This window comes from Babylonia areolata, chromosome 30, assembly GCF_041734735.1.
Source record: "Babylonia areolata isolate BAREFJ2019XMU chromosome 30, ASM4173473v1, whole genome shotgun sequence".
Classification (NCBI taxonomy): domain Eukaryota; kingdom Metazoa; phylum Mollusca; class Gastropoda; order Neogastropoda; family Buccinidae; genus Babylonia; species Babylonia areolata.
Genome location: NC_134905.1, coordinates 9,101,673 through 9,123,622, shown reverse-complemented (window position 1 = coordinate 9,123,622; position 21,950 = coordinate 9,101,673). Strand labels below are relative to the sequence as shown.

Sequence of the window (21,950 nt, the reverse complement as noted above, 5' to 3'; positions counted from 1 at the left end):
TTATAATTGTACATTCATCCCTCCCTTACCCACCCACCATGGAGTCCAACTTAGGGGCCAGGGTCAAGGGAACACCAGCTTGACCCCTTCCAGGTTTCGGGAGGGATATACGACTAACAGTTTAGCTCCAACGTGTTCCCCCCCGATCATGCCCAGCTCCTGGGGACAGAGAACCGAGCACTACAGGGGTTATCCTCGTTAGCCTCCAAACTGCCAGTCTTGACCCAGCCCCACGAAGGGGTAGCCGATTGACACACACGGGCCAATGTGTGCTGCCTGTCTTGGGAGAGGTCCGAGCCAAAGGGATGTGTTGAGAGCAGCGTGCTCTCTCAATCCCCAGGATCTCATTCCCCTCCTTCACAGGTCGCGCCGCACGGCAAACACAGCGGGCCTGAAGAAGGCCGCAGAGAAAAAAGAATGTGGAAAAGAAGGCTTGATGGGGAGCTGAGGACAGAAAAGAGGCGGTAAAAAGAAGAATAGAGAATAGCGAAAGGGACAGTGGGTCACGTTTAGTTTGGGCCTCACTCACGACCTGTTCGGCATGGGAAGCCCTATCAGGGGCGTTAGTACAAAAACCACCACTTATTCAGCTATGTAGGCTGTCAATTAAGACCTGGGACTAGAGCAGTAAACCCTCAGAAGCACTGATGCCCCTGCCGACATAGCTCGCTCGATCACTGGCCACTAAGCCTCCCGACCACGACAAGGTAGTGACCCCCCGGAAGGGGGTCACGGGAACACCAGCTTGACCCCCTCCAGGTTTCGGGAGGACACCATGACATACCATGACACAACACAACACACCGTGACAGCACAACACTGTGACATGACACAACACAGCACACCATGACAGCAAAACACACCATGATCTGACATACCATGACACGACACACCACATGACACAACACAACCAAAACACAACACGACACAAGATAAATAAACATGACACGACACACAAACACCACCACACCAACATGACACAACCCAACACAAGCCAACACAGCACAGCACAGCACCACAGCACAGCACAGACAGCAGCAAGGAATTAGAACCATGACTCACCGCCTTCTTTGCCGGTTCCTCCTTGGCCAAGGACAGGCTCCCTGACAGGTACCAGCCAGCCCCGGAACCCTTCGGCACCCTGCAACACATAACTTCTGTTTTATCACTGTTGCTTTCAGCACCCTGCAACACCCTGCAACACATGGTTTCTGTGTTATCACTGTTGCTTTCAGCACCCTGCAACACATGGCTTCTGTTTTATCACTGTTGCTTTCAGCACCCTGCAACACATGGCTTCTGTTTTATCACTGTTGCTTTCAGCACCCTGCAACACATGGCTTCTGTTTTATCACTACTGCTTTCAGCACCCTGCAACACATGGCTTCTGTTTTATCACTGTTGCTTTCAGCACCCTGCAACACATGGCTTCTGTTTTATCACTGTTGCTTTCAGCACCCTGCAACACATGGCATCTGTTTTATCACTGTTGCTTTCAGCACCCTGCAACACATGGCTTCTGTTTTATCACTGTTGCTTTCAGCACCTGCAACACATGGTTTCTGTGTTATCACTGTTGCTTTCAGCACCCTGCAACATATGGCTTCTGTTTTATCACTGTTGCTTTCAGCACCCTGCAACACATGGCTTCTGTTTTATCACTGTTGCTTACAGCACCCTGCAACACAGGGCTCGACATTAACGGCTGCCCGACTTCCCGGGGCAAGTAGATCATCGTGTCGGGCTAGTATTCCCCCTACCGAACTTGCCCGACCAGGCAAGTTATATTTTCCAAGCCTAGCATGTTTTGTTTTAAAAAAATATCCATCACGCTCCCGACACCGATCATCTGACACTCTTCCTCTAGCAGACGATGTTTTGAGACTGACTGTGACAAGTGGTCACCGGAAAAAGAGAGCTATCGTGCAGCTGTAAAAGGTGATTTGCCATTGGTTGCTATTTTTGGAGAGCCAATGGTAATTTTTCTTATGGCGTAGTTCATCTTCCGCCCGTCACATCACAACTAAAAAAAATCACGTCGCAACGTACTGTAATATCGTTCCACTTTAAACAAAAAACAACAACAGAGTTTGTTTCTATGACAGACCTGTTTACCAGTACCATTTTGGGGTAATTTGTACATCATTTTGACTTAGAATACACCAGTACGCGAAAATAGATTTCAGTACGACTTATGAGGAAAGAAAAAAATATTTTGGCCAACCAGAGTTTTCTGGTCCACAATAACAAAGTGGAGAGTTTTGACGCTGCTTGCGTGGCGAAGGGTTCTTTGGAGGAAAGTGAAAAGTTCACTGGCGGCACCTGCCCACTGGTGTTACATAAAAGCCTGCCAGGCCGGTCTGTAGTCACTAAGTCAGTCCAAGAGGGCAACCTACATGGATGGCCGTGCCCATCTTCTTTCCCCCCATCCACCCCCACTCTTCCTCCACCTACACCTCACCCCTCCACTGGCAAGGTTGTCAAAATCACTGCCACGCTATCCCTTCACCACCACCCCCTCCATTTCTTTGACCGTGATCTGCCTGCCTTTCTGTCTCATTCAGTCTCTCTTTTCTCTGTGCGCTCTCTCTCCCTAGCATCTCAGGTGATGAAAGCAACAGTAATAAGACAGAAGCCATGTGTTGCAGGGTGTTGCAGGGTGCTGAAAGCAACAGTGATAAAACAGAAGTTATGTGTTGCAGGGTGCCGAAGGGTTCCGGGGCTGGCTGGTACCTGTCAGGGAGCCTGTCCTTGGCCAAGGAGGAACCGGCAAAGAAGGCGGTGAGTCATGGTTCTAATTCCTTGCTGCTGTCTGTGCTGTGCTGTGGTGCTGTGCTGTGCTGTGTTGGCTTGTGTTGGGTTGTGTCATGTTGGTGTGGTGGTGTTTGTGTGTCGTGTCATGTTTATTTATCTTGTCGTGTTGTGTTTTGGTTGTGTTGTGTCATGTGGTGTGTCGTGTCATGGTATGTCAGATCATGGTGTGTTGTGCTGTCATGGTGTGTTGTGTCATGTCACAGTGTTGTGCTGTCACGGTGTGTTGTGTTGTGTCATGGTATGTCATGGTGTGGTGTGTCATGTCGTGGTGTGTTGTCATGGTGTGTTGTGTTGTATTGTGATATACAGACTGTGTCTGCTTTTTCTTCTGTGTTCATGTGCAGGTCTCACATAGAAGTGGGCTTTTACGTGTACATCCTTTTTTTCTCTCACCCTGCTTTGTGGGCAACCATATTTTGATTTCAGGAGTATGCATGATGGGAAACAATGTTCTTGAATGTTGACATGGATTGTGAGATCTTTTATTGTTTGTATTTAATGTTCTGTATGCATGTACACACAAAGGGAATTCAAGTACGATCATGTCTGTACATCTGTTGACTGTAATTATTAGTAAATTATTGAGAGGGCTCAAAACTTGTCATCCCATTGCTGTTTAGTTGTTGAATTGTTAGTGAAGGACAGAGAGGGCCTACAGGCGGTGCAGCACCGGCTGGGGGGAGCGCGCGCAGTTTGACCGTTGTAGTTATGTAACGCTTGGCGGACCCATCACAACAGGTGTGTGTGTGGGCAGTATTTGAAATTGTGTATAGGGCCGAAACTGCCAAGTGTTAAAACCACTGTGGCCAGTATGTATGTGAAAGACAGCCTACAAGCGTCAAAGCAAAGATAAGTGATTTTTCTGTGAAGTTGATTAATAATTTGTTATCGCGTTATTGTTTAATGTTTGAATTATTAGTAAATTATTGAGAGGGCTCAAAACTTGTCATCCCATTGCTGTTTAGTTGTTGAATTGTTAGCGAAGGACAGAGAGGGCCTACAGGCGGTGCAGCCCAGAGTGGCATAAGGCAATGCGCAACTTTCAGATTAAAAAACTCACATGGTCATACTGCCCGGGACATGCAGGTGTTAAGGGAAATGAGCGAGCTGACAGACTTGCTGGTAACGCAACACCAACGAGCGGCCTACATCTAGGAAAATCGGAAATCCTCAGAAAAGTCAAAGAATATCAAAAAGAACAGGTACAAGGCCATCACACCATCGATCGCCTCAAAGAAATAAAAGCAGAGAGAGGGAGTGGCCGTAAGTCTAACATGAAAGGTAGAGCACGATGCTTTGCTAATCAAACAAATATCGGCATCATTTCCAAACCAACATTGCGCAAATTTCTTCAAAACGGAACAGAGTCTCTGTGGGCTTTTCCAAATACAATAGACTGAGCAACACACTAGATGCCACTTTCTGGCATCCGAGATCTTTTCCCATCCCTCTTGCGGCCAATCAGTGGCAGCCTCTGTGCGTGTGTGTATGTGTGTGTTTGTGTGGGTCTGTATTTTTGAGTGCGTTTGTGCATGCGCGAGAGTGTAAGTGTACACAAGTGTCAGTAGAGTTCTGTGCACGTGCGTGCGTGCGTGCGTGCGTGCGTGCGTGTGTGTGTGTGTGTGTGTGTGTGTGAGGGGGAGGTGGGGGTGCGGGGGGAGGTGGGGTAGAGGATGAGGTATGTGAGTGTATGCATGACTACACTGTGGGAGCAACAGGATATTGGAACGTATATATATATATATATATCTTTGTACATGTGTGGAGGTATGGGCATATGTGTGTACGCTTGTACAAGTAAGTGTTCATCTCTGTGTGTGTGTGTGTGTGTGTGTGTGTGTGTGTATGTATGTGTGTGTGTGCCGTGGAAGCTGTGATACGTAGACTAGAAATGAGTGTGTGGAGGAGGGGGGTAGAGGAGGTGCAGGGTAATGTGTGTGGTGTGTGTGTGTGTGTTGGAGCTCATGTACGTTTATGTGTATTTGACTGTGCTTTCATATCTGTGAAACTGCATGTTCGGTGCATATCTGTTATGCATGTGTGGGCGTATATGTGAATGTGTAAATGTGTATCTTCATGTTTTATATCTATTTGCGCTTTTTACTTATTTATTTATTTTTTTAATAGTTATTATTTATTATTTATTTATTTATTTGTGTAAGCTTATCTATCATTTATTCACCTTTTTTTCTTTTTTTTTTCTCCTCAAGGCCTGACTAAGCGCGTTGGGTTACGCTGCTGGTCAGGCATCTGCTTGGCAGATGTGGTGTAGCGTATATGGATTTGTCCGAACGCAGTGACGCCTCCTTGAGATACTGAAACTGAAACTGAACTGTTGACTGGGAGATCATGAAAAATCTCCAACCATAATCCATCATGTGCCAAGACTGTGATTCAAACCCAGAACCCTTAGACTGAAAGTGCGACGCGTTTGCCACTCTTTTGTTGCACATGTATGGACTGTGTCTTATTGTGTTGTACAGTATTATATTGTGTTGTGTTGTGTTTAATTGTATTGTGTTGTTTCATACTGCGTGATATTGTGTAATACAGTACTGTGTTATGTTGTTTTGTTCAGTATTGCATTGCACTGCATTCCTTTGCACCGTTGTGCTGCAATCTACTGTACTGCACTGCACTAGTGCATTGCATTGTAATTTTTATTATATCAAATTCTTTTTAAAGTCTCAGATTTCTCAGTGTGAAAGTCTGATTGCTGTCCTTGGGGAGAGAATGCCTTGTTGTGATCTGCATCGTCATTCATTCATGTTTTGCTTTCAGAGTTTGGTCAACTTCACCTACGTACTCACAGAGATCCCCCAACGCTCCAACGCACCCAAGAACGGCAAGGGGGGTAAGAAGGCGGAGAAGGGCAAGGAGAAGGACAAGGAGAAGGAGAAGGGCAAGAAGGAGGAGTACCTGGAAGCCCTGAGGGACCTGAAGGTGTCGTGGATCCACAAGTGAGTGAAGAGGAGAAGGGGGTTAAGGATAAGCAAGTCTGCGATATGGGAGGTGGTGTCTGGAGGAGGGGACAAAGAGAAAGTTAGGGGGGAGGGGGGTGAAGGAATGAGAAGGGGGTAGGATTGTGGAGGTCATATCTGTGTTGACTTGGTTTAAGTTAAGATTCTTCTGAATGGTTGTTTCCTTTTTGATTAACCAACTTGAGATGCTGGCTTTTCTTTTTAACTCTGCATGTTGCTGTTTCCAGTGGAGGTTAAAAAAAAAGAAATAATTTCTGTGGCTGACAGTCAACTGCAAAAACATGCCAAAGGCAGTGTTTTGTCAAGTGAGTCTGAGATAAAACTTGTTTTGGCTGTTCAAAACAACAGTTATCTTTGGTGAAACCCAACAAAACAAACATCAGTGAAAGAAAAGGGTTTGACTACTTCTTTGTGTGTGTGCGCGTGCATGTGAGTATTTGGTGATGCATGTAAGTTTTTGAAAGTTGAGCAAGTGCAAATTCTGTCCGGGCAAGTGAATTTTCCAGTGACTTGCCCGACTGGGCAAGTGGGGAAAAAAGTTAATGTCAAGCCCTGCAACACATGGCTTCTGTTTTATCACTGTTGCTCTCAGCACCCTGCAACACATGGCTTCTGTTTTATCACTGTTGCTTTCAGCACCCTGCAACACATGGCTTCTGTTTTATCACTGTTGCTTTCAGCACCCTGCAACACATGGCTTCTGTTTTATCACTGTTGCTTTCAGCACCCTGCAACACATGGCTTCTGTTTTATCACTGTTGCTTTCAGCACCCTGCAACACATGGCTTGTTTTATCACTGTTGCTTTTAGCACCCTGCAACACATGGCTTCTGTTTTATCACTGTTGCTTTTAGCACCCTGCAACACATGGCTTGTTTTATCACTGTTGCTTTCAGCACCCTGCAACACATGGCTTCTGTTTTATCACTGTTGCTTACAGCACCCTGCAACACATGGCTTCTGTTTTATCACTGTTGCTTACAGCACCCTGCAACACATGGCTTCTGTTTTATCACTGTTGCTTACAGCCCTCTTAACCCCTAGGCTGCCTATATGACGAGATAACTTGTCATCGCAAGCATGTATGCTTCACTGCCACAATGATGAGATAATTCATCATCGAAATATTCTGACTTTTCCCTGGTTTGCATTCAGTTCGCTGACAAAAATGCTGGTCGCTTTAGCTTGGGGAATCTTTCTAGCTTCTATTCATAGCTAGAAACCTCATCTACATCATGAGGCAGTCCTTTATTTGAACGTTTTGGTTGGGTCACTGTCGGAGCGTTTTGCCTGGCTCCTTTCCTCACTCACTCAACAATATGTCTGACTGATGCCGTGCTCAAGACATGCGATCGTGGCGAACTAAATCAACCAAGATTGCTTTCTTTAGCTGATGCTCAGAAAGAATCGAAGCGTAAATTCGAAGGAGAAGACAGTGATGAACATTTATAGGACGATTTGATAGAAAATAAAGGGAGCAATCAAGAGAATGGTCAAGATAGGACTATCGGTGAGTGATGCCAGCTGTACAGCTTTAGCAGATGACAGGAAACTAACTGAATTATTAGCAGGACACAGGGTGAGCGATTTTCTCGGCACTCAGCCACTTGTGAGAGGGGTGAAGAGGAGGGGGTGGAGACTGAGGGGGCGTGGCCTCACATCCATATTATCACTTGGAGAAGTCACAATGCATTGTGTATCTATCTCTTTTCTTTTCTTTTTTTTTTTATAATATTGTGGTTGTTCTAGCATGATTTTGTGTGTGCAGATATCCATTTGTCCAGAAAATATTTTAGTGCAAATTACCTGACCAATGTTTGTAATGAACAAGTTGAAAATGTGACAAAAAACAAAACACTGATTTCAAAACAACAGCATGCCACTAAAAATATATAAAATGGGAAAACATTATGTGTTTTGTATTCTTTATTCATTTACCTTTCAGAAAATATATACTTTTATGGGTCTTTCTCAAATACCAAATAAGCACAGAATTTTTTGAAAATTTATATCCGTTCTTTGTGGAAAACATCCTGACAAATAGATTTCTCTTAAATCTTATTTTCCTGGCTGCGAAAGGGTTAACATTCAGCACTCTGCAACAAATTTTTTTTCTTATTATTGTAACTCAACCTCGCCCATCCGCCACCCCTCCACACACACCATCCCATCCATCCCTCCACCCAAACTCACTTGTCATCAGGCAGCTGCCCCACAAACAAGGGCGTCACCCCGCCTTTCTCCAAAGTCAGGGTGGCGGGCATTTTCTTGCCGGCAGCCAAAGCATTGGCCCAGGTGCTGTAGATGTCCAGTGACAGAGCCGTGGGCAACTTGTGGTGGACCAGCATGACCGTGTCGCGCAGACGCTCCAACGACTCACGTTTCTCGTGCCGGATTTGCAAGAGCACGGTGTAGTCTCCCTTGTCAATCTTGACCGGGTACTGTTGGGAAGGGTGGGGGTGGGTTGAAAGAAAACGTCATCATGCTGTTGTTGTTTATGTCTGTTCACTGAGAGTGGTATTAGATGAAGGAGGGGGATGGAAGTTGGAAGTGGAGGTTGGATCAGTGGTGGTGGTGGTGTAATAAACAGAAAATATGGAAAGTGGCCTCTGTGTGTGTGTGCGTGTGCGTGTGCGCATGTTTGTGAGACAGTGAGCGAATGTGTGTGTGTGTGTGTGTGTGTGTGTGCAAGCATGTGTGCATGTGTTAGAGGGTTATGAAGTGAGGGAACTGGGCAGCTGTGTAATAATAATAATAATACAACTACTACTAATGACAATAACAATACTACTACTACTACTATTACTAATACTAGTTTTTTTTTTCACCAGTTATAATAATGATGATTATTATAACAAAGCTTTGCAAAGAACTTTTCCAGAAAAAAAGTTATTTGCATTTCACAAATAATGTTAACAAAACACTGCAAAGGAACATTACTGAATAATAAATAAGTCCACACCCACACACATGTGCGCGCGTGTGCGTGCATGTGTCCAAATACACCACACAAGAGTGTCTGACTGCATACACACACACACACACACATTCACACATGGGGCCCAAATATACACAAGCCCATGCACACACACATAGGCTATACACACACCCAAACACACACACGCTGACACATCCTCCCTCTCACATACACACACACAAAAAGCCCACAACACAGGACACATATGGGTACAGTACTGTGCTTTACTGGTGCACTACGGTACTGTACATTACAGCACAGGTACTAATGTGTTGCACAAATAACTGTTTAAAGCAATTAGACCTTGGTCTCTGACTGAGGACAGATGCTACTAAGTATATATCCATATCAAACCGCATATTTGTGTGTTTTCACCTGGTGAGGGTAGGCATCTCCAGCAAACAGCTGTTGCTTGTTTGCGTCAAACAGCATCCACAGCTGACTCTCATACTCGTTCTCATACAGCAGGTCTGACAGCAGCCCACAGTCCAACATCGCCTCCCCGGACTTCATCTGGAACCGCTGCTTTCATTTCAATTTATTTATCTATTCACTTCATATTCTTTCTCATTTTCATTTGTGTGTGTGTGTGTGTGTGTGTGTGTGTGTGTGTGTGTGTGTGTGTGTTGGGTAAATTGTCTACTTTTGAGTTATCACACCTGATGCAATTTCTCATTAAGAAATAGCAAAGTTATTTGACCTGTCTAATGGTGGGGTAAAAATGGTCATACACATAAAATCCCAAACAAATATATGTAGGTTAAAATGGGAGTTAGCACATTAATGCAGAAGAAGAATTTTATATCACGAATCCAATGGCCTTGCTGAAGCAACGCTCCAAGGAACTGTTGAGAAAGGGAGACAGAGGGGCAGACAGCTAAAACGATGGACTGACAACTCTGCAGAATGGACAGGAAAATCATTTGCAGAGACCCAGGCTTTGACACAACCAACAGACCTGGAGGAATGTGTTCAACAGTTCCATCATTCTTGCCAGAGGTGTTTCACATACGACTGAACCTGAGTTTAAACTTGTGTTTGGTGTTGTGGTACAAGAAAATTTGTGGTGTATGGCATTCTTGGCAAGTCCATCTACAACAATGTTGCTTTTAATGCACATGACCAGAATCCAAGCAACAAAAATTGAACTTCTGCAGATTATCATCTAAACTTCTTAACAGCTGAATGCACAGCCAAAATCATACTTCATACACAAAACACACACATAACAAAAACATGCTCAATTCAGAGGAACAACACAGAGGCTAAAGCCAACATGCTAAAAGCGCTGAGTGATAATGATACAACTGACTGAGTAAACAAAACTGAATATGCCCCCTACAATATGGAAATATCCGTACTTGGTCCAACTGACTCAGTGTTACAGGTAAGTCAGTACTCAGGGCAAATTAAAGGTTAAAGGTTAAAAGGTCCCAGATCCTTTAACAGCCATCAGGGCAGTGAATTAATACCCACTGTGTTTAGAGCTTGGCACAGGAAGGCGGGGCCCAATCCTCTCCTTCCATCATTTCATCATTCCCCAACCAAAGTCAGGTTCCCATTCACACCTGGGTGGAGTGAGGAAAATCAAAGTAAAGTGCCTTCTCTAAGAGCACACACACCTTGCCAAAACAGCCTGGAACCCTAACCACTGGTGATCACTGGATCACAAGTCCAGAGCCTAACGGAGGCAAGGAGCAAAAGAAGAGGAAGGAAAGGATGACCTCTCACATACAATGTGGAAGTTGTAGGTCAGCTCCAAAGCGTAGATCTGACGTCCATCCGGCAGTCGGTCTCTGGAGCTGGACAGGGGCTGCAATTTGTGGCTGACCGGTCTGCACATCACACGTCACTATGTTGTTAGTGGTCACTCTGGAACACTTTTCTTTTTCTTTTTTTTTTATCAAAGAATCTGTTTATGCGATTATTCATTTAATAAAATATCTGATTACCTTCTTCTAATTTCTTTATTGTATTTTAATTTACCACCAATTTGTTCATAGAAAGATTTAATATTATTGAACATTTTAATGCCTTATTCTCCCTTTCTTTATTCTATCTGCCCCAGAGTCAAGTAACAACTCTAGGGGTTGGGGAATAAAACCCCCCCCCAAAAAACCCAACAAAACATAAACCAACATATCGCCCCCTCCATCCAATAACTCCCCCCCCCCCCACACACACACACACCAATTGCCCACTTCTCTACTTCCACCTCATTATCCCCTCCACCAACACACACACACACACCACCACCACCACTCACCCTTTGTCCATCTAGACCTCCACATTACCCCCTCCTACCCTTCACACACAGAGAAAATAACACACAGAGAAAATAACACGCACACAACCTACTCCAACGTACATAACCACACTGCCACACATACATGCACACAAGCATACAGACATACACACCCATACAACTCACACACGCAAATACATACCCACACCCACGCACTACTCCCCTTGCCCCTTGGACACACCAACCTGAGGGGCTGCACGACATGTTTGAAGGTGATGCTGGGAGACACCTCCTCTGCCTTCAGTGGGCAGATCAGGTCAAAGCGACTGATTCCCAGACATGCTTGCTGCACATAACATGGAAATTATCAAGGTTAAAGGTCCCAAAGCCTTTTACTAACATCAGGGCAGTGAATTTATAGCTATTGTGTCTAGGGCTCTGCCTAGGATGACATACACTCACGCACCCATGCAAGCACACATGCATATACACACACACACACACACAAAACATGCTTGCTTTCACATACACACAAACACACACATATGCACACCCACCCACACATACCATGACTGGTGCCCTGTGCATGAGTTGAGCCCCTTGGAAGGTAAGGGTGTAAGTGATGGTTGTCTCCCCATGGCTGGCCCACCACTTGGCCACACACAGCTCCAGCGTCCGACTGGGCTGTCAACACCACACCACCACCAACTGTCAGTCTCCATCAACACCACACCACCACAACTGTCAGTCCCCATCAACACCACACCACCACCAACTGTCAGTCCCCATCAACACCACACCACCACCATCTGTCAGTCCCCATCAACAGCACACCACCAACTGTCAGTCCCCATCAACACCACAACACCAACTGTCAGTCCCCATCAACACCACACCACCACCAACTGTCAGTCCCCATCAACACCACCAACTGTCAGTCCCCACAACACCAACTGTCAGTCCCCATCAACACCACACCACCACCAACTGTCAGTCCCCATCAACACCACCAACTGTCAGTCCCCACAACACCACAACACCAACTGTCAGTCCCCATCAACACCACACCAACTGTCAGTCCCCATCAACACCACACCAACTGTCAGTCCCCATCAACACCACACCACCAAATGTCAGTCCCCATCAACACTACACCACCAACTGTCAGTCCCCATCAACACTACACCACCAACTGTCAGTCCCCATCAACACTACAACACCAACTGTCAGTCCCCATCAACACCACAACACCAACTGTCAGTCCCCATCAACACCACAACACCAGCTGTCAGTCACCATCAACACCACAACACCAAATGTCAGTCCCCATCAACACCACAACACCAGCTGTCAGTCACCATCACCACTACAACACCAACTGTCAGTCACCATCAACACTATAACACCAACTGTCAGTCCCCATCAACACCACACCACCAACTGTCAGTCCCCATCAACACCACAACACCAACTGTCAGTCTCCATCAACACCAAACCACCACCAACTGTCAGTCTCCATCAACACCACACCACCAACTGTCAGTCCCCATCAACACCACAACACCAGCTGTCAGTCCCCATCAACACCACCACCACCAACTGTCAGTCCCCATCAACAGCACACCACCACCAACTGTCAGTCCCCACAACACCACCACCAACTGTCAGTCCCCATCAACAGCACAACACCAACTGTCAGTCTCCATCAACACCACCACCACCAACTGTCAGTCCCCATCAACACCACAACACCAACTGTCAGTCTCCATCAACACCACCACCACCAACTGTCAGTCCCCATCAACAGCACACCACCACCAACTGTCAGTCCCCACAACACCAACACCAACTGTCAGTCTCCATCAACACCACCAACTGTCAGTCCCCACAACACCACCAACTGTCAGTCTCCATCAACACCACCAACTGTCAGTCCCCACAACACCACCACCAACTGTCAGTCCCCATCAACACCACCAACTGTCAGTCCCCATCAACAGCACACCACCACCAACTGTCAGTCTCCATCAACACCACACCACCAACTGTCAGTCCCCACAACACCACCACCAACTGTCAGTCTCCATCAACACCACACCACCAACTGTCAGTCCCCATCAACAGCACACCACCACCAACTGTCAGTCCCCATCAACACCACACCACCAACTGTCAGTCTCTATCAACACCACACCAACTGTCAGTCCCCATCAACACCACACCACCAACTGTCAGTCCCCATCAACAACTGTCAGTCCCCATCAACACCACCAACTGTCAGTCCCCATCAACACCACACCACCAACTGTCAGTCTCTATCAACACCACACCAACTGTCAGTCCCCATCAACACCACACCACCAACTGTCAGTCCCCATCAACACCACAACACCAACTGTCAGTCTCCATCAACACCAAACCACCACCAACTGTCAGTCTCCATCAACACCACAACACCAACTGTCAGTCCCCAACTGTCAGTCTCCATCAACACCACACCACCAACTGTCAGTCTCCATCAACACCACAACACCAACTGTCAGTCCCCAACTGTCAGTCTCCATCAACACCACAACACCAACTGTCAGTCCCCAACTGTCAGTCTCCATCAACACCACACCACCACCAACTGTCAGTCCCCATCAACACCACACCACCAACTGTCAGTCTCCATCAACACCACAACACCAACTGTCAGTCCCCATCAACACCACAACACCAACTGTCAGTCCCCACAACACCACCAACTGTCAGTCCCCATCAACAGCACACCACCAACTGTCAGTCCCCATCAACAGCACACCACCAACTGTCAGTCTCCTTCAACACCACAACACCAACTGTCAGTCCCCATCAACAGCACACCACCACCAACTGTCAGTCTCCTTCAACACCACACCACCACCAACTGTCAGTCCCCACAACACCACCAACTCTCAGTCCCCACAACACCACCAACTGTCAGTCCCTACCAACTGTCAGTCCCCCACCAGCCGCCATGGCGAAGTGGTTAGCTTTGCGGACTGACAGCTGGGAGGACGCGGGTTCGAATCCCAGCAGAGGTGGGTTTTTCGGCCCGTGGCCGGCTCCTACCCAGAGATGAGTGTGCTGTGGGCTTAAATGGGGAGACTGGGACCACACAGTCGAATGTCATCCACTTAAAGGATGCGTCTTTGGGTGTGTTGCTCTAATTACCTGACCAACACTGCAAGCGTCTTTATCTCTCGGGCCTGGTTAACGCCGGGATATCATTATGACAGGAAGCGTAGAGTACAGCATTGTCACGCAGTCCCAAACCAAAATGGACCTCCACAGCAACATCGTCATCGTCCTCCTCCTCCTCCATCATCATCAATATAAACAAAACAGTCTCAAAGTCTGTGGCCTTTCATGCCCTCCTCTCATGGTGACCTCAGTTTTGATACCCCTCCACTTCCGTGCTTGGGGTGAGTCCTGTCAATGTTGTCGTGTCAGCAGATTCATGGGGGGCTGTTGTTTGAGGGACGTGGTGGCGGTCTCCACTCTGGGAGGGACGCTCACTCAGTCTGGCTCCGCGACTAAGCCATTATTGTCGTTAGTAGGGGGCTTAGTAGGTGGTGTCCTAACTACGTTAAATCAGAACAGGCACCACTGAACACCACCGAAGTGACTCAGCAGCAGTGCAGGGTCTCCTCTGGTGTGTGGCCTCCTGGCGACCTAACAACAATGGTTCCCTGCGGACTGCCGACACTGGAACTGCGACAGACGAACCCGAGTGTGGCTGTGTAGGGGGAATCTAAATGAGCAGCGTGGGAGTAATGCCACTGAAACGGTGCAGATGATGAGGCAGCAAAAAAAACAAAACAAACAAAAACAAAAACAAAAAACTGTCAGTCCCCATCAACACCACCAACTGTCAGTCCCCATCAACACCACCAACTGTCAGTCCCCATCAATACCACAACACCACCAACTGTCAGTCCCCATCAATACCACAACACCACCAACTGTCAGTCCCCATCAATACCACAACACCACCAACTGTCAGTCCCTATCAACACCACAACACCACCAACTGTCAGTCCCCATCAACACCACAACACCACCAACTGTCAGTCCCCATCAACACCACCAACTGTCAGTCCCCATCAACACCACACCACCACCAACTGTCAGTCCCCATCAACACCACCAACTGTCAGTCCCCATCAACACCACCAACTGTCAGTCCCCATCAACACCACACCAACTGTCAGTCCCCATCAACACCACAACACCACCAACTGTCAGTCCCTATCAACACCACAACACCACCAACTGTCAGTCCCCATCAACACCACACCACCACCAACTGTCAGACCCCATCAACACCACCAACTGTCAGTCCTCGTCAACACTACAACACCACCAACTGTCAGTCCCCATCAACACCACCAACTGTCAGTCCCTATCAACACTACACCAACTGTCAGTCCCCATCAACACCACACCAACTGTCAGTCCCCATCAACACCACCAACTGTCAGTCCCCATCAACACCACACCAACTGTCAGTCCCCATCAACACCACACCAACTGTCAGTCCCCATCAACACCACCAACTGTCAGTCCCCATCAACACCACAACACCAACTGTCAGTCCCCATCAACACCACAACACCAACTGTCAGTCCCCATCAACACCACACCAACTGTCAGTCCCCATCAACACCACAACACCAACTGTCAGTCCCCTCCACAGTCTCTCTCTATCATCACAGTTATCTCTCTGTGCTCTGCTGTCCTGCTTTACCAGGACAAGCTCTCAAGACCTGATCAGCAAGTTGGGTTATGTGAAGGTCAGGCATCTGCTCCTGCTTTTTTGTGGCTTTTTTTCAAGCATATGTGGTGTAGCCTTCATGGATCTGTCCACACGCTGTGACACTTCCTTAAAACTGAAACTGAGCTGAATTGTGTTATGTGTTACATTGTGCTGTGCGGTGTTGTGTTGCATTGTGTGTTTGTGCTGTGCTATGTTGTGTTGTGTTGCATTGTGTGTTTTGTGCTGTGCTGTGTTGTGTTGCATTGTGTGTTTTGTGCTGTGCTGTGCTGTGTTGCATTGTGTGTTTTGTGCTGTGTGCTGTGCTGTGCTGTGTTGCATTGTGTGTTTTGTGCTGTGCTGTGTTGTGTTGCATTGTGTGTTTTGTGCTGTGCTGTGCAGTGTTGCATTGTGTGTTTTGTGCTGTGCTGTGTTGTGTTGCACTGTGTGTTTTGTGCTGTGCTGTGTTGTGTTGTGTTGCATTGTGTGTTTTGTTCTGTGCTGTGTTGTGTTGCATTGTGTTTTGTTCTGTGCTGTGTTGTGCTGTGTTGCATTGTGTGTTTTGTGCTGTGTTGTGTTGCATTGTGTCTTGTGCTGTGCTGTGTTGTGTTGCATTGTGTGTTTTGTTCTGTGCTGTGTTGTGTTGCATTGTGTGTTTTGTGCTGTGCTGTGTTGTGTTGCATTGTGTGTTTTGTGCTGTGTGCTGTGCTGTGCTGTGTTGCATTGTGTGTTTTGTGTTGTGCTGTGTTGTGTTGTGTTATGTGTTGCATTGTTGTGCTGTGTTGTGTTGCATTGTGTGTTTTGTGCTGTGTGCTGTGCTGTGTTGTGTTGCATTGTGTGTTTTGTTCTGTGCTGTGTTGTGTTGCATTGTGTGTTTTGTTCTGTGCTGTGCTGTGCTGTGTTGCATTGTGTGTTTTGTTCTGTGCTGTGTTGTGCTGTGTTGCATTGTGTGTTTTATTCTGTGTTGTGTTGCATTGTGTGTTTTGTGCTGTGTTGTGCTGTGTTGCATTGTGTGTTTTGTGCTGTGCTGTGTTGTGTTGCACTGTGTGTTTTGTGCTGTGTTGTGCTGTGTTGCATTGTGTGTTTTGTGCTGTGCTGTGTTGTGTTGCATTGTGTGTTTTGTGCTGTGTTGTGCTGTGTTGCATTGTGTGTTTTGTGCTGTGCTGTGTTGTGTTGCACTGTGTGATTTGTGCTGTGTGCTGTGCTGTGCTGTGTTGCACTGTGTGTTTTGTGCTGTGCTGTGTTGTGTTATGTGTTGCATTGTTGTGCTGTGTTGTATTGCATTGTGTGTTTAGTGCTGTGTGCTGTGCTGTGTTGTGTTGCATTGTGTGTTTTGTGTTGTGTGCTATGTTGTGCTGCACTGTGTTGTGCTGTGTTGTGTTGCACTGTGTGTTTTGTGTTGTGTGCTATGTTGTGCTGCACTGTGTTGTGCTGTGTTGTGTTGCACTGTGTGTTTTGTGCTGTGCTGTGTTATGTGTTGTGCTGTGTTGTGTTGCATTGTGCGTGCTGTGCTGTGTGCTGTGCTGTGTTGTGTTGCATTGTGTGTTTTGTGCTGTGCTGTGTTGTGTTACGTGTTGCATTGTGCTGTGCGGTGTTGTGTTGTGCTGTGTTGTGCGGTGTTGTGTTGTATTGTGTGTTTTGTGGTGTGTGCTGTGCGGTGTTGTGTTGTATTGTGTGTTTTGTGCTGTGCTGTGCGGTGTTGTGTCGCAGTATGTGTTTTGTGCTGTGTGCTGTGTTGTGCTGCACTGTGTGTTTTGTGCTGTGTTGTGTTGTATGTTGTGAGGTGCTGTGCGGTGTTGTGTTGCAATGACTGTGTGTTTTGTGTTGTGTGTAGTGCTGCACTGTGTTGTGCTGCACTGTGTGTTTTGTGCTGTGTTGTGTTGTATGTTGTGCGGTGCTGTGCGGTGTTGTGTTGCAATGATTGTGTGTTTTGTGTTGTGTGTAGTGCTGCACTGTGTTGCGCTGTGCTGTGGACCATTGTGTTTTGTGCTGTGTTGTATGTTGTGCTGTGCTGTGCGATGTTGTGTTGCATTGTGTGTTTTGTGCTGTGTGCTGTGCTGCATTGTGCTGTGCTGTCCTGTGCTATGTTCTTGCAATGCTTGTTGTGTTGTGCTGCATTATGTGTGTTACATTTTATCACAACAGTTTTCTCTGTGAGAAATTCAAGCTGCTTTCCCCAGGGCTGCATGGCTACTAGTACTTACTTATACATCTATATGAGAGAGAGAGAGAGAGAGAGAGAGAGATAGTCCAGTTCTCATAAGCAGATCAGACGCACATTCTCCCACATGATATAGATGTAAATCAAAGTTTCAAACTTCCCCTGCTTTCATTACAGCTTTTTGGCTTCAACACTCCATACAAAAACCAATTTTTAGTCATCTATTTTAGGGTAATTTTCTTCCCCATCAACATGTGAATTACTGTGATTTGACGATGACATTGTGTAAACACACACATGAGCTTAAGAACAACAACAAAAAAAAAAAAAAAAAAAAAAAACAACTCTATATAAGGTGCTGCCATCTTCACTGCACAAAACTCCTCACCACAACAGGAAAAGCCTGGGTGGTTTCGCCCGTCTCAGAGACATTGAAAAACTTCTCAAACTCATGGGTCTCGTATCCCTTCTGTGGCTGGAGCTGTAGGGCGTGGACCTGGAATCGACCCCCTCTCTCACAGTCCTTCCACTTCACCTGGAGAACTGCACATCACCACATCATCATCATCACCGTGTATGGTGACTGATAATCAGTCATGGACATTAATGACCATCAGAACAACAGAGGAGGGAACTGCTGTCCTAATTATCAGAGCTAGGATCTGATTACAGTGGAGAGTGTCTTGCCCAAGTTATACCCCCACTCTCTTGGTCAAGGCGGCTTTAGGACATTTACAAACTGCAGCATGAAGAGCCAGTGCAATCTAGTTTAAGTGTAGTCGTTCTTCACAAATGACTAAGCTATAAATGATTTCACATTGCAGTGGAGAAACCACTGATCACACAGCTCTCACTTTGATGCTGGCCCAGCTGTAAGCATAGCAATCTCATATCAGCAAACATAATGTGCATTGACACAGTGCTCACCCTGCCGTTCTAAACGCATTTAACTATTTGTGTGGTATGAATAAGACATGGGGATGTAATATTTCTTTAAAGTTAAGATACAAACTCCCTTCAAACACCATTTTAGAAACAACGTGATATCACTCACAGCTTTCACACACCTCTACCACCTCAATCACCCCTACACCCCCATCCTCTGACACCCCCTCATCAACACACAAAGACACAATGGGATTTTTTTTTAATCTTAATTCAAAATATGCTTGACAATTAAATTTACACGATTTAACAGCAGAAGAGTGATATTTTGTGGCAGAGATTTCCAGAACCAAGGTCCATAATGTGCAGATGTTCAGAAACCATGCGACTTGCATCTGAAATGTAAGAAGTTTCAAGGTCTCTTGGTCTTTTACAGCCACAGGGGGAGTGAATTCATTCCACTGCGTCCAGGGCTGGGCGCAGGAAGGCAGTTTTTACCTTCCTCAACCAGTCAGGTATCATTCACATTTTGACAATGACCATGCTGGCTAGGCATTCCAACACATTTATGTCTCATGATGATAATTATCACACACACACACACACACACACACACACACACACACATACAAAGCCCCTCCCCCATCGTTCTGACCTACCCCCATCCACAAACACACACTTCTACACATGTGTAGGACACCTGACTGGGGACCACGATAAAATGTTTCTAACCCAGTCATACACACACACGCAACCTTCCCAAACACACATCCCCTCCCACCCCCTTCCCTCACACACCCACACCCCATCTCACCTGCCCAGGACGCCTGACTGGGGACAGCGATGAAGTGACGACGTATCTGACCCGGTCTGAAGGTCATCTGACTGAAAGTCAAGGACAGTGACTCCTCCTGTACCCTGTGACAACACACGCCAGTGCTTTCCCCTTTTACACCCTGTCCTCCTCTTATACACAAACACAAAATCAAATTATGATGCTTAGAGCCTCACCGATCACTAATGCCATCTCAAGGCTATCGCCGAGTTAGCATCTACTTCAAGTCAAGGTTAAAAAAGTACAACAAAAACTAATCACTGCTTCAAGCTTTACACTAAAAAAAATTAGAGAGAAAAAAAACGTATGAGTTTAAAACACTGAAATCTGATTAAAAACATTCACTTCTTTCAAGAAGTCCATTAGCACCCACGAAGATATATCACTGAACAGTCTTCAGAGATCAGTATCAGTATTAGTAGCTCAAGGAGGCGTCACTGTGTTCGGTCAAATACATATACGCTGCACCACATCTGCCAAGCAGATGCCTGATCAGCAGCGTAACCCAATGCGCATAGTCAGGCCTTGAGAAAAAAAAAGCATTATTTCAGACATTTTCCATGCTTCTTTTTCAAACCTTTTCCATGCTTTTTTCCAACCTTTTCCATGCTTTATCCAGACTGTTTCCTTGCATTTTTTTCAGAACATTTCCATGCTTTTTTTTTCCAGACCTTTCCATGCTTTTTTTCAGACCCTTTCCTTATTTTTTTTTCCAGACCTTTTTGATACTTTTTTTCTAATTCCATTCCTTTTCCATACTTTTTTCAGACCTTTTCATACTTTTTTCAGATTTTTTTCCAGTTCCATATGGTTCCTATACTTTTTCCAAACTTTTTCCAGACCTTTTCTATACTTTTTTTTCCAGACCTTTTCCCTACTTTTTCCCCCCAGAACTTTTCTATATAAAACACAATGCCAAACTCATTCGAATTTTTGTCTGTTTCACCACTGATGAATGATGAAAGAGACTGGTGGATATTCTAGTTTTTATCTTCTCTTTTCACCATTTTTGTTTTTCCAACCGACTTCCATGACTGGATGCACCCTGCTCGTATGTACAAGCGGGATTTTGTATATACTCCAAGTCTTTTTACCCTGCCATGTTGGCACAGACATTTTCTGGGGCGTGCATGCCGTTTCCTTAAACCCACAGACATGACATAGGTCATGGGATCTTTAACATGCGTACGGGATCTTTTTCATACATATACATGAAGAGGATTCAGGCACTTACAGGTCTGCACTTCTGTTGACCAGAGAGATCAGAAAAAGATCTCCACCCTCAACCCACCAGGCACCACAATGGTAATCAGACCCAGGACCCTAGGATTAAAACCCAATGCTTTACACACTCGGCTGTTGCGCCCATCATTCTGAGATGTATACAGTGCTCTTGACCCTGATATAGTTATTTACAACAATAACAAGTGAAGCAATAATATGTGGACTATGTCATACATGAATGGATCTATGTCATTTTTTAGTTTTTAAATCATCTAACAACTAATGCACAAACTGTAGTCTTCTCAGTACTGAAAGGGTTAATCATGACCATCATTAACGCCACAAAACAATGTAATTATAAACAACTGAACAAAGAGACTGCAGCCCACCCTCACACAAAGAAGAAAAATTCCACAAACTGACAGACATCACCCTACATCTGTTACCGGTAACCCCTCTGTCCCAACATACCCCCTTGCCATGGCCCAGTGGTAGTATGCCAGACTAGGAAGCAAGTGCCTGTGGTTAAATCTCATACAGGACCTTGATTTTTACTCCTGACCCCCCTCTCTGCGCAAGACCTTGAGTTGCGGTCTGGGTATCAGTCTTTTGAATGAGACAAACTGAGGTCTCCTGTGCAGCATGCACTTTGCTCACATAAAAGAACCCATGGCAACAAAATGATTGCCCCTGGAAAAAAAATTAACAGAAATAGCCACTTTGATAGAAAACCAAATATGCTTGCAGACAGAAGAACAAAAAATATATGTAGGCGGCACTGCACTATAGCAACACCCTCTACCCTGGGGAGAGCAGCTTAGAATTTCCCGCAGAGAAATCTGTTGTGATAAAAAAGAATAGAATGCAAAACAATACAAAACAACATGACACAAGTTAAGACAGGGCAAGACAAGACAAGACAAGAAAAGACAGGACAATACAAGACAAGACAAGACTGAGCTGCTGTGTCACCTGGAAGGCATAATAACGGTGACAGGAACTCTGAACACTGGCCCCTTCCCCAGACACTGGACGTCGTAGGCCAACACCT

The 21,950-nt window shown here is 45.9% G+C and overlaps 1 protein-coding gene across 2 annotated transcripts in view; it reads right to left on the bottom strand.

Moving 5' to 3' along the window:
- The window catches only part of LOC143275598 (tripeptidyl-peptidase 2-like), an 88,794-nt gene that overhangs the window by 23,197 nt on the left and 43,647 nt on the right, over window positions 1–21,950 (bottom strand). The window contains exons 15-23 of one of the 2 annotated variants that reach the window (XM_076579819.1): window positions 21,872–21,948; window positions 19,655–19,758; window positions 18,344–18,498; window positions 11,585–11,701; window positions 11,263–11,363; window positions 10,508–10,607; window positions 9,148–9,294; window positions 7,989–8,236; window positions 1,063–1,141 (exon numbers count right to left, since the gene is read on the bottom strand). In XM_076579819.1, coding sequence (XP_076435934.1) covers window positions 1,063–1,141; window positions 7,989–8,236; window positions 9,148–9,294; window positions 10,508–10,607; window positions 11,263–11,363; window positions 11,585–11,701; window positions 18,344–18,498; window positions 19,655–19,758; window positions 21,872–21,948 — 1,128 coding nt within the window. The remainder of the gene's footprint in view (window positions 1–1,062; window positions 1,142–7,988; window positions 8,237–9,147; window positions 9,295–10,507; window positions 10,608–11,262; window positions 11,364–11,584; window positions 11,702–18,343; window positions 18,499–19,654; window positions 19,759–21,871; window positions 21,949–21,950) is intronic. The other variant, XM_076579820.1, reaches the window with a different exon arrangement.